We start from the raw sequence: 16,560 nt of genomic DNA on the forward strand, positions 1-16,560 counted from the left end.
CAGCTCCTGGTAGTTTTTCTTGCTCTATTCTGATCCCCTTCCTAGGATCACTCTCTTTCTGGTCACACAGTGCCCAAAAATCACTGCAATCTCCCAGGTGTAGTCTCCCCAGGGACTCTGCTATTGCTCTTCTGGGACCTGGTGTCTCTCCACATACAGCTCCAGGTGCACTGGCCTTTCCGGTTGCCAACTCACACAGACAGGGACAAGGAATTGTGGGGCTGGGACCCACAATCTAAGAAAGTGGTGGGCGGCACATACGGGGGCCATGGGGAAAACAAAGGGATGGCCACAGCTGAGGCAGGGAACAAGATGTGTTGGGAAGGGGAGATTCAAAGGGAAAATCTTGCGCATGCTGGCTACGTCCTGGCCAGAGTCTCACCAAGCTTCCCATGAACCCCCTGACTGTCCATCCCTCCTCACTGTGGGAAGGGTAGCCCGGTCCCTGCCCTGATTCTAAGGCTGAGGCAAAGCTGCCCATGCTAACCACCACAGGGAGAACTCTCCAGCCTGGTGCAGGGATGACATGTCCCCCTGGGATAAACAGCCTGACATGCCTGCTTTCAAGCTACATGCTTAGCCAGCAAAATGGAGGTGGAAGGACAAAACCTCCCAGGAGGCTCCATTCTACATGGGCACTAGGGACAGACACAAGGCCACAAGGAGTTATAGCTGGCTTTCCTTAGGCAAGGAATTGAGTCAGCAGCCAGCTCCTCAGAGACCCTCAGTCTCAGGGCCCTGCCCCTCACAACACACCCTACATGGCACTGCAGGCCCCCCTGGTAACCCTGTTTTTCACATTCGTTTCAATCAAGGGCTTTCCCTCCATTTTTCTCCCCCCTCCCCTCTTTTCCCCCAATCTATCTATCTCACCCTCCCTCCTCCTTAGTCGGAGCTGGAGCCCTAGGCAGAGTTTAGCCTGCAGGGTTGCATTCCTCTGTTCCATTAGCAGCAGCACAAAGCTACTATTCATCTCCCTCCGGGAGAGCGGGGTCCGGGCAGAGGAGAAATGTCCCCACACACATTCCCCCATGTCTCTCTGCTCAGGTGCACACTCCCCATCCCCTCCAAGCCCCAGCACCTGTCCTTCCTGTGCTCCTCCCTTCCCCTTCCCCGAGGGGGCTTTGGGAGCTGAGGAAGCCAACTCACTGCATTGCCCATGGGAGCGAGCAGAAAGCACACAGGAAACGCTGGGATACGACAAGCAGGGAGCTCCTTCCTTCCTTCATTCATCTTCTGGAGGGAACAAACAGAAGCAGAGGCTGGGGCAGCAGCAAGGGGACAAGTGAGTAAGGCACCGGGGCAGAGGGCAAGCAGTAGTTGGGGTGCAGCGGAACAGTATGTCCCTGAGAGTCCCCATCCTGCCAGGTAAGCTGCCATTCCCACCTCCAAGAGCAGGCAGTCCTTGAGAGTTAGGGCTTGGCTGCCCAAAGTCCCCGGGCTTCTCTCTGGCCTCAGTCACAGGATCCTCAGCTCGTCTGCCTCCGACAGGCCATACTTGGCTTTGTGGTCATTGAAGAGTTTGAGCAGGGAGCGGATGTACATAGCATGGTACAGATCCACCGTCTCGTGACTCGGCTCCTTGATCCTGGGCACCGTCACAGGTTCTCCTACTGCCAGAGCCAGAAAGAGGGTGGGAGAGTGAATCCTAAGCACCTGGAATAAACCAGCTGGTGCAGCTGGGAGGACTCCCTGCCCCTCGTAATGAGCTGGGCCTTGGAATGCTAATGCCAAACTTTCTTCCTAGTGAACTGTTACATATGGGCAGTAGTACCACAGACACACCAAGAGTGCCTGGCCACAGGCAAAGAGGGAGGGAAGAGAACACACTGTGCCCTGGGACAGCGCCCTCCCACTGCAGGTTCAGAAGCCCCTGGGCCCACTCTGCCCATTGCTGGATTTCACCCCTCTCATCATGATGAGTTTTTGGCTTCCACACCTGCCACAAACTCAATGGCAAGTGGAACCCTCTTTGTCAGCTTAGACTAAGGGTTCTCAGGACAAATTTTTGGTGGTTTCAGAGTGTGGCCACCAAATCTTGCTCGTGGCGGCTCTCAAATTTTTTCCTAAAATACTTAATTAGCTTTAGGAAAAACAAATAAATATGGAAATATACATGTTCAAATCATTGTAATTTATTTATTGCTAGCTAATAAGTCTGTTGTTAAAAGTGATACTAAAAAACATACAAATATCACTTTTCACAGCATACTTACTCAGCCCCGACAAACCTGGGGACAAATTAAGCCGGGGCTGAGTAAGTAAGTTGGGGGAGCCAGCAGGAGCCAGGGGTGATTAGGATGGGGATGCCAGGGGAGACAGTCGGGGGCCAGAGCCTGATGCCTCGTAGCCAGAGTCAAAGCGCCATGCCCAGAGCTTGGGGTCTTCGGGCTCCAGCCCTGGGCTCCCGCTGTGCGGCCAAAGACCAATGGCCAGAGCCTGCCGCCCCATCACCCTAGGGGTGAAGCCCAAAGCCTGAGCCTCACTACCCCTGGAAAGGTGGGGAACTCACTAGCTGCCGCCTCCTCCTCCTGTGCTGTGTCCCAGCTGTCTCCAGAGGGGGCAGGGCTTGACCCCTGCTTGCAGTCAACACCAAGGTGGTGCATCCAGGAGCAACAGGGAGGGGGAGGGGCCACTGCTGCCCTCTCTCCCCCAAATCACAGCCCAGGAGGCTGTGACCACTAGAAAAGCCGCTGGTGGCCGCATTTGAGAAATGCTGGCTGAGACAACTAGGACTCAACCCCCAGTGACAGGGCTTTTGGGCAGCTAAAGCCACAGGAGAAGAGTAAGGGGATACTTACTGACAGTGGTGATAGGCTTCGGGTAGGGAAGGAAGCCTCGGGAATGGATAGAGGTTAAACCCCGTCCGTAGAAGACACAGGGAGCAAAGCCCACCAGCTTCTGGAACCTCTTCTGAATGCCCCTCATCCAGCTGCCCTCTTCAAAAACCACCTGCCGGAAGAGGTCATTCTCACCGAAGGAGAAGGCAGGAACCAGGTGTGCCCTGGGGGAGAAAGCATTGTAACATGAGTGCCCTTGCAGCCAGCACCCCCCACCCAGGGTAGCACTCACTACCAGGGGTGAAGAACAATTTGTCTAGTGGGGGTGCTGAGCGCCACTGAACCAAATTGTAAACCCTGAATATAATGGAACCCACTTCAACCCAGGGGGTGCGGCCGCAACCCCAGGACCCGTAGTTCCAGCATCTATGCTCGCTACTGCACCTCAGCACCATGGGGCCCGGCTACAAACTTGCTCATATTGAACTAGCCTCCCTTGAGAGCCACAGTAAGTAGCAGCTGAGACACACTCACTATCCTATCTCCTGGGTCCTACTGAAAGGTAGGCCAGGGATGGGTTGCCTGGGGCAATCCCAAGCAGGGAAGAGGTGCCAGGCCCTGTTTCCTGGTCATGTGGCTGGCTTGGCAGGTCCTGGGGGGTGGCTGGCCCCAGGCCAGTTTCCTGGAGGTGCTACCAGAGGAGCTGGAGGTCTCTCCGGACAGTGTCTGGTTGACAATACTCACCCATGCTGCAGCGCCATCCGAACAAAGCCTTTGCGGTTTTTGAGGATTAATGTTGTGATTCCTGGCTGGCAAGACAGTGACTCGGCTGCACCTCCAATCACGACGGCCACAGCGTTCCCACTGCCATTCTGAGAGAGCAGGTACCCTATTGCCTGGCGTGTCACAGGGCACAGGCCTAAAGAGCAGAGCACCAAGGGGGCGTGAGGAGAACTGCAATGGAAACCAGCTCTTGCCCCACCTGACTGAGAACCCCTTGACTCACCAGCTGACTCGGGGGACAGATCCCTGGCCCCAGTCTCTGAATGAGTTCAGGGGGCTTGGAAACCTGCCTACAGTTAGGATTTGAGGAGAACATCCCAACAAGTGAGGGCAGGTGGATGATCAGGTGCCCATCACTCTGGCATGCAAAAGGCATGGGGAAGCTATTCTCTTTCCTTCCTCCCAGCAGAGTTAGGAGCACTGAGCCCTGCCCAGAGCCATGTGCTGTAGGCAGATCTATGTCCCTGCCCAGGAGCCCAAAATGTGGAATAAGGGCGACACCTTGTGTCCACACAGGAGCCATGGGGTCTCTTGCTCTGGAGGATGCAATAGGCTAAGGGGATCAGCAGAACTGAGGCCAAAATGGGACACCCACTGGGCTACACATGGCTTCTGAATGCCCACGTTAGCCAGCAGCCCGGGGAGGCAGCAGGAAGCAGCAGCTGTGCCAGACAGAATGCAGTTTCCCAGGGGATGCCGTTATGGTGCCATTTTCAGTGACTGAGCCTGGGAACTGGCACTCAGGGAGGGGAGGACAGAGCAGGGCAAACTTCATGTCTGGGCTCCATGAAAAATGACAGCTGCTCAGGTCTTTGAGCTTTCTCAGGGGATGGTGCAAGGAACAATCCCTAGGGAAAACCTATCTAGCCTACGAAAAACTTGAGCTCTGAGGCGTTCCCCCATCTTTCCTTCTCTAGGGCCTGGCTGCGGCATGGAATTCCATCACTCAACCCAGGCTGAGGAACAGGGGCAGAGCAGGAGGGGGCAGGCTGGAGTAGCGCTGGGTGTGGGGCAGGATGGAAGAGCAGTAGCAGAGCATTGCGGGAGAATCTCAGTGAGCCGCTGACAGCACTAAGCCTGGCCAAGGTAGCAATGTCAAGCTGACATTTTGGCAAGTACTAAAATTTACTTTAGTCTCGGGGAAAAAAAAACAGAAGCACATGAGAATAGAATGGTGTTGCCAGCAGTGGATTCAGTATCCAGAGGGTTTGAAAGGGGCTTTGGCCAGACGCTGCAGAGGGAAGGGACTTAGACGATCAGTGATGGAAAGAAAAAGAGAGGAGCTGGCTGTTTTCCAGATCTCCTACGTCTCTTGTACTAGCCACATCTGCAACACTTCTGGTGTGATTTTTGGACCTTTGTGAGGGACACTCCCTGAGCATGCTCACCCCCACTCATCAGGTACTCCCTGAAGACAGGTAGCCGGAAGTTGCCAGCCAGCGTGGCCAGGAAGGGTCTGATGCCGGGGAACTTCTCAGAGAAGCCAGTGGACTCAGTGATGAAGTTGCAGAAGGCCCCAACGCAGAGGATCCCATGGGGGTGTGCGCCAATTATATAATTGTGACTGGGGAGGAGGCTGTGAGTCTTTACCAACTAGAGGGAGAAGATGCATAATCAATGGGGAGGGCAGGGACTGGTGGGGGAAGAGGGAAGTTGGGTCACAGGTCTCTATGCGTGACTGCAGGTAGGCACTGCTGGATAAATACCCGCATGGCAATCCCCACCTGGTACACACACTCATCCACAAACAGATGGACAAATCAGCGCATAAGAGCAGCCATACTGGGTCAGACCAAAGGTCCATCTAGCCCAGTATCCTGTCTTCCAACAGTGGCCAATGCCAGGTACCCCAGAGGGAATGAACAGAACAGGTAATCATCAATCAATCCATCCCCTGTTGCCCATTCCCAGCTTCTGGCAAACAGAGGCTAGGGACACCATCCCTGCCCATCCTGGCTAATAGCTATTGATGGACCTATCCTCCATGAATTTATCTAGCTCTTTTTTGAACCCCGTTATAATCTTGGCCTTCACAACATCCCCAGGCAAGGAGTTCCACAGGTTGACTGAGCATAGTATGAAAAAATACTTCCTTTTGTTTGTTTTAAACCTGCTGCCTATTAATTTCATTTGGTGACCCCTAGTTCTTGTGTTATGGGAAGGAGTAAATAACACTTCCTTATTTACTCTCTCTACACCAGCCATGGTTTTATAGACCTCTATCATATCCCCCCTTAGTCGTCTCTTTTCCAAGCTGAAAAGTCCATCTTATTAATCTCTCCTCACATGGCAGCCTTTCCTTTCATTCCTGAGCTGAGCTGTGCTCAGTAGTTTACTCCCTCACCCAAAATAAATACATGTGCTGAACAGCTATTGAATTGCTGAATTTTGTGGGGCCCGGGATTCGATTTGGGCAGAAGCATCTGCACCAGATGTGATCCTAAGGATTCTGTGAAGAGTAAGGTGGCTGTTGTCTCAAATGTCCACTAGGGGAGCAGCAGCAGGTCACATTAATTCAACCATCAATTTTTAAAACAAATTTCTATTGGCTTTACTGGGAGCTCCATGCAGGGTCTGGCCTGGCATCTACAGAAAAATGCATGTGCAATTTCAGGGGCAGGTGGACGTACTGGGCACCCATGAAGCTGCCAGCAGCCAGGTGCAGGATGGGCGTATTTATACAGAGAGACATGAGAGATCTATTCAGGCAAGGGGCCCAACAGAGATGCCTGAGGGACTTAGGAGCTTGTCCAGAGGTTTGCAGGAAGTTGAAATTCTACAGTACAGCACTCAGCACATACTGTATGGATAGCAAGGGCCTGCCCAGCATGACTTACCTGAATAGGGAAGTAATCTCGGAAATGCTTCCAGACAGGCCAGTTTCGCACCCACGCTGACCTCCTCCCACCTGCAAACCACACAAGAGCAAGTAGGCATGGGGGCAAGGAGCTCACACAGACACTGAGGACAGACTCCACTCTCATTGGGAATTTGGTCACTTCCTCTTAGCCCTTGCCTCCCAGCAGACCAGAGCTAGTCAGAACATTGGTGACTACATGATTTTTTTGCTGTAACAGTTTGCAGAGATGTGCAGTTTTAGTTGGAAAGATGGGGGGAGGGAGGAGAAATTGTACTGGGTAGCCTTATGGCCAGGGCACTGCCCTGGGATGTGGGAGACCCAGGCTCAAGACCCTGCTCTGTCTGATTAAGAGTGATCTGGGATGAAAAACCGAGCTCTGAATCAGGCACAGAGCAAGGATTAGAACCTGGATCTCCCACACCGCAGGCCAGCGCCTTACTCACTAGGATGGACACGTGTGTTCTGATGTGAAAAAAGACATTTTGGCACAATTCAGTTTTAGACCAGTTGTCCAAAAGGTCGTTTTATTGCAGCGTGGAACAAACCAGCTTTTGAAACCTTGGAAGTTCCCATGAAAAGCCAGCTCTAGGACGATCCTCTCACAGGGCCAGTATCTCCTGGGTATGTTATGGACTGCTGCCCTCTAGTGTCTTACAGCAGGCTTGTTCCTTTGCAGAAGTTCCCACTACTAACTGTCTTTCCCCTCTGATATTTTGCAAAAATAGCTGTGCTGCAATGACAAGGGACCACCACAAACTGCTGCAACTTTGGAACGCAGTCCCCAAGGAGACCTCACACAGCGACCACCCATCACAGCCATGCTGGGGATTGCTGGAAAGATTGACTCTTTTGGAGAATCCCTGCACCTCTGTAGTTTGTCTTTGTCACTAGGCCGGAGAAATGAAGAGGAAAATGGGATGCTGGCTCTTCTGGGAATCTTACCTTCTCGGGCTGCTTATGCCCCAGCTGGTGTAATGATTCTCTGTGCATATTTGTGCCCTACTAGAAGGAATCACAACTGCCCAGAACTATGTCATAGGTCCTGTATTGCTAACAGATAAAAGAGGGTCTCCTTAATCTCAGATGGCAGGAGTCTGTGCTTCTGGTCTATCCCTGCTGCTGCTGTAAAAGTTGCTAGGTGTTACAATACAGAGAAACAGAATGAAATTAAACACGTTCTGGCCCGGGTGCTGTCAGAGTCACATTTTAACCACCCATGACACTGAGCAGATGTTGTGGAAGGGCCAGTCACTAAAGATCATTAAATAAGCAGGCAAATCTTGGAAGAGGAGAAGGAAAAAAAGGCAAAGAGCACACAAAGATCTTTGCACAATCCGCTGTAAACTTTACGGTTTACTCCCTGTGTGTGTCTCTGGACCTATTTCCCTTGTTCATGGGGAAATGCCTTTAGTGTGAGTGTGATTTAGAAAATACCTGGGCCTGGAGACCTACATATACAGATCATACTCTCAGAGACAAGGACACACATGCAAGGGGTTGGACAGACATCTGAATCCTCCAGCAAGTCTGTCTCCGCTCTGTCCTCCTATGCATACATATACGCAGTAAATTAGGCTGTACCTTCCCATACCTTGCTCCGGTGCGTCCCAGTCAAAGATTACCCAGGCAAGGTATAGAGCAGAAACTGGCCAGAAACTGGTGAAAACCAAATAGATGAGGAGAAACAGGAAGACGATTCCTGAGGGTATCACAAGCAAGAGGTTAGCTCACCTGTCCCTGTGTAGAAATACGCCCATCGGTTCCTGGTCTCTAGGGATTGAGTTTTCACAGCAGCACCCCATAATGCCCCAGTTCTAATGTGGGGTGGGATGAGATGAGTGCCCACACTGAATCCCATCCTCTTTGGGCCAATTCAAAACTGGGCAGACCTTCCTACCCACCCCAGAAAATATTTGATTCCCAGCATTTGGCCGTAGGCCAAAATGCCTGCTTATTTGCTGTGTGTTCTGACTGGCTGTGTTTCAGCACTGACCAACCAATCCAGATCCATTAAGCCTCCATGCTGAATCTGTAACGGCAGAACAACAGCCAGACTGGCTTTGCTGCACTAGCAAAATTTGGGGCCCTAATTCATTAGCTGTGGTGCTCCCTGGAAAGAGGCTGTGTTGTAGACAAGATTCAGGCCTTTTTACCATGGTCATCTTTAACCATACAGCCTGCCTAGGCAGCACAGTAGTAAAACCTCAAGAGCCTGGTCTATGCTGAAGCCACTCTGATGGAGAACTACAGGCTCCAATTTTCCTAATATAGATACAGCCTGCTACATCTGGCCAAACAGCTTCAGATGAGAAAAGAAAAGGAGTACTTGTAGCACCTTAGAGACTAACAAATTTATTTGAGCCTAAGCTTTCGTGAGCTACAGCTCACTTCATCGGATGCATGCAGGGGAAAATACAGCAGGAGTAGCTCACCTTACCTGATCACTCTTGTTACAGTCTGGATGGTAACACCCATTGTTTCATGTTCTCTATGTATATAAATCTCCCCACTGTATTTTCCACTGAATGCATCCGATGAAGTGAGCTGTAGCTCACGAAAGCTTATGCTCAAATAAATTTGTTAGTCTCTAAGGTGCCATAAGTACTCCTTTTCTTTTTGCAGATACGACTAACATGGCTGCTACTCTGAAACCTGTCAGATATGAGAAAGCCTGCTGACTCCGAGCCCCTCTGACCCCCCCACGTATATAGTGTACTCAAACGACAGCCCACTTCCAGCACATGGAGCAGCCGGGGAAAGATCATGAGAGGCTTTGACTGCAGTAACCACACGTGCTGGGACTGTGCCTCGCTTTGCTCTACTCTGCCACATGCAGAACCGCCAGAGGTCTCAAAATGCAGCCTAGCTACCACTGAGTCTAATGGTGGAAAGCTAATCCCATATTTGTAGAGCTCATTCAGGTGCATATTATAATAATTTCTATTGCAGTAGCACATCGGGGCCCCAATGTGCAAGGCACTGTACAAATAGACCAAAAAGATGGTCCCTGCCCCCAGCAGTTTACAGCCTAGGACTTTAGATAACAATGTCACAAGTCTCTTTTGTCTCAACAACAAATTCAGTCTCCTGAAAAGCTGAAGTCATTTACCACTAACCCTCCATTCACTTTTAAATCGATTATTCTGTAACAAGCACTAACTTGATCTGATTTGCAAGTCACAGTCCCAAAACAGAATTCCGCAGAATAAAATAATTAAGCTAACGGGAAGTCTCCTGTCACAGAGTGCAGCCGGGGGTGTATCTGTAAGCGAGCCAAGGCGCCTCCCATCCCCTTTGTAAGTGGGAGGCAAGTTGGAGGATCTGAATTCCTGCTTGGGATTCTGAGCTATTTCAACTGTGGCTGTGCTCGGAGGCCCCAGTCAGGATCATGACCTTGTCCTGCTAAGCACTGTACAAAACATATCCGGAGACAGTCTCTGCCCCCCTCCCACCCCCACCTGCAATCCACAATCTAAGCTTTTTCTGAGGGGCGGATGCACAGCAGGAGAGGGTAAACATTCTGGGCCTTTGTTTTCAGAGGTGCCTCAGCACTCCACATTAACTCGCATTTTGGGTGCTCAGCAGTTTAAAAAAAAAAAAAAGCAGGCCCTTTGTGTCCCTCAACTCCTGAGAAGTTGGAGTGGTGCCAGGCCTAATTTGAGTGCAGCTAACCCACACCTATACAGGGGCCTTTACCCCAAAGCACATTGTCCTTCAGCAAGCTCTAAACACAGCTCCAGAAGGCGAGGAGAGAAGCAGACAGCCCAAGGGGACACACCACGTTGCATAGCCATGAGGAGAAAGAGATGTTGGCTCAGGATCATAGACCTCTGCTCTTACGAAAAGTGTCATGGGGTATTTTTCTGAGGTCTCATCTGAAAATCCTTCTCCCACTGACCAGCAAAGATCTCTTGCACCCCTCCTTCCCCTGGGGAAAGCTACTGTTCTGGCTCCAGGGAGCCTAGTCATTCCCTCGGGCCTTAGTGCTAGATTTTCCGATGTCTTGAATTTTTGTGAAATTATCAACCATGGTGCTAGGGAGAGAGACTAACAAATCATATGGACCCCAACGCAGAATCTCAACAACCCCACAGCAGAATCCGATTGGTGAGAGAGATGGAGAACGGAGCGCCCTCTCCTGCCAGCTGGGTCCACTCACCCATCAGCAAGAAGCTGAGGATCCACTGCAGAACTGAGAGGAGCTGGATCCATGTTCGGAACTCCCGCTGCGAGGGCCAGGGCACGGTGAGCAAAGTATGCAGGGCGGCCTGAACGTTGGCACGGCTCCCTGCAAAGCGCGCACACACACACACACACACACATTTGGTTTGTACGTGTGATCGATCACTTCCTGAGCCTGCTACTGGTCATGCTGCACTCACCTGCTGAGCCTCTTCTTTCCCTCCCCCTCCCCCCAAAACACACAGCACCCAAAAGCATGCACAATCCCATGCACACCTACACCTTCACATGCATGCACACACACGCACACACAGTCCCCCCCCCCCATCACATGCACTGACAGGCAGATGCACAAACCACTCCATGCACCAACACATATCTTCACCCCACTCTCCATACATGTGCACCAGCAGGTCCTCACACACACACACCGAGCCCATCCCTCAGTGGCTGTCTCCAGTAATCCAGGCTGACAACAGGTGAGGAAGATGAATGTGAAGCTCAGAGCAAAGAGACAAGCAGGTGGGAGAGAGGGCAAGGCCCAGCGGGGCTCGTGTGCTGGGATGGGGATGAGGGACTAACACTGCTAGGTGAATGAAGCCCACCCTAGGCCATTCCAAGCTCCTGAGGAGAATGGAATCTCCTCCAGAGTCTGGGGAGGTGGCTCCCTGGCCCTGTTCAGCCTCATGGGGAAGGAGTTTGACAAAACATTCAAGTTTCAAAGCTGCCCAGACTCCCAAGGAAGGCAGATTCTGCCCCAGGTTGGGGTCACTCTGCTGCATCCAAGGCAGCAGCCATCCTTCCTATAGATGTGTGCTGGGGAAGCCTGAGCTAGGAACTATGGGAAGTGGGGGGCAAGTATGCACCCAGCTAAAGCGTCCCAGCAGGAAGGAGTGTCTGAACTAGTGACAAACGAGTCTGGATGTGCAAGGCTCACTGTTCTGTCCTGCAATGACTGATAAAGGGGCCTCGCCCCTGCCCCCGGCCTTGATTCCTGAAAGAGGGAGTTCAACAACACTACCTTGCTTCACTTCTCCTCCCCCCAGCTAACCTTGGTGAACTATTAACTCCCACTTATGTTTCAGCAAACACAATGAGGGGCTTTCGATCCCTCCTCCCTTCTGAACTGGAGTCGGACTCCAAATTCCATGTGCACACCCATCCTCTCCTTGCCACGGAAGGGCTCAGTGTTTGAGAGAGAAATTTGGGCTGAGCTGCGAGAGCCTCCATGTGCCAAATGGCCTGTCCCACCAAGGCCTGACTACAAGGCAACTGGCTCACAGGGCACTCAAAAGAGTTGCACAGAGCCACAGCTGGCCTTTCCGTGGCTGGGAAAATAACTTTGGCAGGTGCTCTAATTTTAAGAGCCCCCTAAGACATGTATCTACATAGCTAGAAAAGAGAGCCCCCGGCATACATTGCTGTGCAGGATCAGAGGAAAGCCAGGAACAGGAGGTCACAGAAAAGCCACCAAATCCAGATGTGTGTCTGACTCACCCAGCTTTGGGGTTCATCCCTTCCAGAGGCAAATCCAGATCATGGACAGGGCAGTGGAAATTAAATGAATATAGGAGCTCTCATTGGGTTTGAGTGCATTTGTTTTTTTCCCCAGAGCAGTTTACCAAGTTCTACCAAATCCATCACTCATCCCTGATACATGCCAGACAGATACACCAGCTCCCAGAAATCTCATACCCCCCAGTTCTGCCCTTTAGTTGACAGAGGGCCAAATCCAACACACTTTACTCAGATTTACTTAGCTCTCACTCCTGTTAAAATCTGCGGGAATCTTTCCTGAGTAAGAGTTGCTAGATGCTTTCCTTTGATTTCGACTACATCTCTGAATTAGCACTCAGGCAGGGAGAATTTGCCACCCTTTGCAGCCCCCAATTTTGGTGAACTACCTGATGCTCCTTTGCATTGTCAATTTCAGAGAATTCATTCCTGCAGAGTAATTTGGGAGATTGAGCCCTGCTGCTGTTACACAATGTTTATAAAAAAGCTTTCCCCTTTTATAAAGCAGCCTGAAACAAATGTATAACAACAAATACTAATCAATTGACTAGAAACTGGCAAGTCTAGAGCATTATAAATAACTTCAAATACGCTTTGCGATTTTCTTACCACTACGATTTTGGGAATAGGCTGCAATAATTGTTTTCATGTTGGTGACAAGTTCTTTTCCGGACTTTGGATCTGCAGGTTAAAAGGCAGGTTTGCACATCTGAACCTGTGAAACTGACTGTGTGTCCAACTGCTTTGAAGCTCCACTGTCTGGCCCAAGGTAAACTGCCCGCCCCAGAGGGGTGGTGGAAAAACCCTGCCCTTCATTTGAAAAAGCAAGAAGAAAACCCTGTGGTATTAAGAAAAAAAAAAAAAAAAAGGAGTTAGCAGAAGGTCCCAGGAGGCTGTTTCCATAAAGGATCCTGCACCCTTCACCCGCTTACACAAATGTACACAATGCTGGATATTTTCATCAGAAGACACTTGCCTAAGTCTGTCTTCCCCCCTGCATGGAATGGTACTTTCCTAGGCATGTCACAAACTACTGCCCAGGCGTTAGTGCTGGGATTCTAATTAAAGGCAAGTTGAAAATAAGAAAAAGTCAAACTCAAATCACCATGTGTTACAGAAATGTAGCATTTGCCTCACTGGCTCAGACCGTTAAACCCAATAGCCAATACCCAGTATATTCAAGAAGGCATAACTGCCTCACTCCCTTCTCCTACAATGCACCTGGCAAATTGACCAAGGCTTCACAGGTGAAAAGGATCCTTCCTGCTCACTGTAGCAGAGATTATACCTTGATGTAGAAGATCTGATTCCTTGTCCGAGGCATCCGTGAGACTCTGAATGCTTTTCCTGTCACCCATCTCTGCCAAGGCTTACTGGAGACCACACCAGAACCACAGAATCAGAAAGACGACACAGGCTGAAGCCAGAATCAGAATTTTGGGCTGTGGTATCCTAGGATTGATCCAACTCCCATTGAAATCAACAGGAATCTTTCTACGGTCTTCTGGGTGCTGGAGTGGATTCCTAGATATTGTATATAGTTATTGAAGGAGGTTCCAGGCAATGCTATGTTAAGTGCTACAGAGTTGGGGCAGGATGTTCTGGGTCAGGCACTGCATGAGGTTGCCACTGGATGTTCTGGCTCTCCGCTGTGCTCTGCTAGGTATTCACCTATTGCTGGTTCAAACTGTTTAGGTGATCTGAGTACCTAGCTGGACACTTATTTTTCCTCTTCTGCCTTACACTTTTCCACAGTTTTCACAGGTGCAGCACTGACCACATTGACAACAGCAGCATGGAGGAAGTTGCAGGTATGTAGAATCCTCCCTCCTAAAAAATCTGCTTTTGTAAATTAGAGCGAATTTCAGTACCCAGTCCTGAAGAAGAGAAGTTTCATGTTTGTTGTTAAAAAAGGGCAAAATATCTTCTAAACTGGCAAATTCTAACTTCAGAAGACTGGATGCCACTTTAACCATTACTGCTGCTAAAAGCTACATTCACCAATAGAAACAGAAAATATTTCTGTCATTCCCAAGCACTGATAAAAATACAAGCCTTTGCACATGAACACCTACTGCCAAAAGAGGCAGCTGTAGGCAGCTCTAGCACCAAACCCACAGCTTGCGTCAGAAGTTATATTTGGGTTTAAAAAACTGAAAAAAGAGTAATTAAGGAGGAATTTTAGACTGTTCTGTGAAAGGTAGTTGAGAGAAACTTGACAAACCAAGGAGAAAGTATGCATGCTGTACATTTGCTACTGATTGCTTGGAATTTGTATCTATAGTTCTGAAGAAAGCTAGCACTAGGTTACTTTTTACCATCTGTTTGCTACAGACTAGTTTGGATTCGAGAGTCTGTAAGACTTCTAGATTTTTATAGGTCACTAGTGTATATTCACTACAGACTGATTGGTCTCCACCTCTAAATACAAGAGGTTAACCTCACAGCTATTGCAGCCTGGTGCTTCCCTTGGACTAGGTTGTACATACAGATGAACCTCCAGCTAAGACTGGCTCCTAGTACAGCTCTCGAGAAGTTGGGAAAAGGTATTACATTTTGATTCTCTTCTCAAAATTACATCTAATCCTGGTAATTATAGATGAGATTTAACAAATTAGCATCTTCCACCAAGTCAACACCATGCATTGTGAAGATTTAAACTTGTTTTTTCATTGCACATGCTAGGCTGCTCTACCCTAAACAACTGGGTCAGAGTTTTGTGTTCTAGTTTGAGAGTCAGTCAAAAAGAACACTTACTTACCTTACAGTAACTGTGGTTCTTTGAGAGGTTTTGCCTATATGGCTCCTTCTCTTGATGCAAATGCTCCCCTTACATGTGAGATCAGGTTCTTTTGGCCAGCAGAAACCACTGGGGCAACTCCTGGGCCTTGGATGCTCTTATCCCACACTGAGGGCATAAAGAGTGAAGCTAGCCCAACACCCCTCAGCTCCTTTGCCAATACAGGATAGAAGAAGTGTAGCACTCCTTAGCAGCAGCAAAAATGGTTGTGGAATCCATGTGGACAACCCACACTGAAGAACCACCATTGCTGTAAGGAAAGTAACTGTTCTCTCTTCAAGCATTTGTCCACATGGAGCCCACTCTTGTCCTTTGCAGGCTCTAACAATCCCTTGTTAATAGACATGATGAATCTATCAGGTATAGAAGGGTGCAGAATATCTAGCAGCTTGTGTGACTTCTCTTCCAGTGGCACGTTAAGGGTCTTGGCCATACATTTCAGGTCTTGGAATGCGTTGAAGTCATCCATTGGACAAGGCATAGAGCAGTGGTTTTCAACCAGTGGTCCGTTGACCCCTGGGGGGGTTCACAGACTATGTCTAAGATTTCCAAAGGTGTCCGCACCTCCATTCAAACTTTTGTGGGGGTCCGCACATGAAAAAAAGGTTGAAAACCACTGGCAGAGAGAGATTGCTTCATCAAAATTGCCACTAGGATCAATTGTTTCTCCTGTCTCTCTAGGAGCTATGGTTGCACTAACTGACCTCGTTGGGAAGATCTACACTGCCTCTTAGGATAAGAGGATTTAACCCTAAAAGAGGGTAAAAGGATGTTGGCTTGCAGGTATGTGGCTGCCTACCCCAGGGCCATGACTCAAGCATATGGATATTGGACTGATGGACAGAGAGGAGGATGCCAGGAACTTGCTCCCTGTGAGATCCATGCCATCTCCTGTTTTTAAGAGCAGTCTCAGCTCCACACTGGAAAGTCAGGGAAAGACCCAATAGAGGGGATGGGAGATGAGCAGGAGATAAGACTCTACTGTGTCTTGATGGGGAAGATGGTGAGGCTACCCTTTCTGGTGTACTCTGGGACACTCCAGCATCCCTTCTGCCTAGGGTAGGGGAAGTAGATAGTTTCAGTGTCTCAACTGCTGTATGTGGTACCTTAGTTTCAGTGACCAAAGGCCTAATTAGTACTGATAACATGGGTACAATCCCTTTTTTCTAAACCCAACTAAACTAACACTAACTACAATAGAGCCACAGAGAAGCAAACACTGCAAGGCTTCCATCTTCCTGCAGCAAGAAAGAATTAAGGAACAATTTGGCTTCCTCCATCCTTTATGCCCTGGTGCTGGAGGACACCTAGAGTGCAGACACAGCCCCAGCAAACACTGCTGACCAAAAGAATTTCATTGTGTGCATGGGCCACATGCTTGAAGCAGCAGAGACTCCAAGACACAGATGTGCAACTCTGGCAAACTGGGTTTGTCCATGCACAGGGTTACTTTCTCATTAAAATTAGTTCTCAGGAGCCCATTCTGAGTTTTTAGATCAGCCAACACAGTACAGAGCCTCCTGTATTGCAGCACTGACCACATTGACAACAGCAGCATGGAGGAAGTTGCAGGTATGCAGAATCTCCCCTCCTAAAAAATCTGCTTTTGTAAATTAGAGTGAATTTCAGAACCCAGTACT

The 16,560-nt window shown here is 49.6% G+C and overlaps 1 protein-coding gene across 1 annotated transcript; it reads right to left on the minus strand.

The window, feature by feature from the left end:
• Positions 1 to 1,035: 1,035 nt before the first annotated feature.
• Positions 1,036 to 12,846, minus strand: LOC141993583 (diacylglycerol O-acyltransferase 2-like). The gene is made up of 8 exons (XM_074963134.1): positions 12,730 to 12,846; positions 10,583 to 10,711; positions 8,015 to 8,122; positions 6,401 to 6,471; positions 4,952 to 5,156; positions 3,525 to 3,699; positions 2,802 to 3,004; positions 1,036 to 1,613 (listed from the first exon to the last, which is right to left on the minus strand). Exons 1-8 carry the CDS (start codon positions 12,767 to 12,769, stop codon positions 1,459 to 1,461), a joined length of 1,086 nt encoding a protein of 361 aa, XP_074819235.1. The 5' UTR covers positions 12,770 to 12,846; the 3' UTR covers positions 1,036 to 1,458.
• Between the last annotated feature and the right edge of the window lie 3,714 nt (positions 12,847 to 16,560).

The sequence above is a fragment of the Natator depressus genome, chromosome 9 (genome assembly GCF_965152275.1).
Source record: "Natator depressus isolate rNatDep1 chromosome 9, rNatDep2.hap1, whole genome shotgun sequence".
NCBI lineage: Eukaryota > Metazoa > Chordata > Testudines > Cheloniidae > Natator > Natator depressus.

Bases quoted from the DNA above. Each gene is read 5' to 3' on its own strand.
- LOC141993583 (XM_074963134.1), bottom strand. From the start codon at position 12,769: ATGAAAACAATTATTGCAGCCTATTCCCAAAATCGTAGTG. The intron at 8,123-10,582 runs GTGAGTGGACCC...TGATACCCTCAG, and splicing joins CCTCAGCTTCTTGCTGATGG to GAATCGTCTTCCTGTTTCTC. The intron at 5,157-6,400 runs GTAAGTCATGCT...TTCTCCCTCTAG, and splicing joins GAGATTACTTCCCTATTCAG to TTGGTAAAGACTCACAGCCT.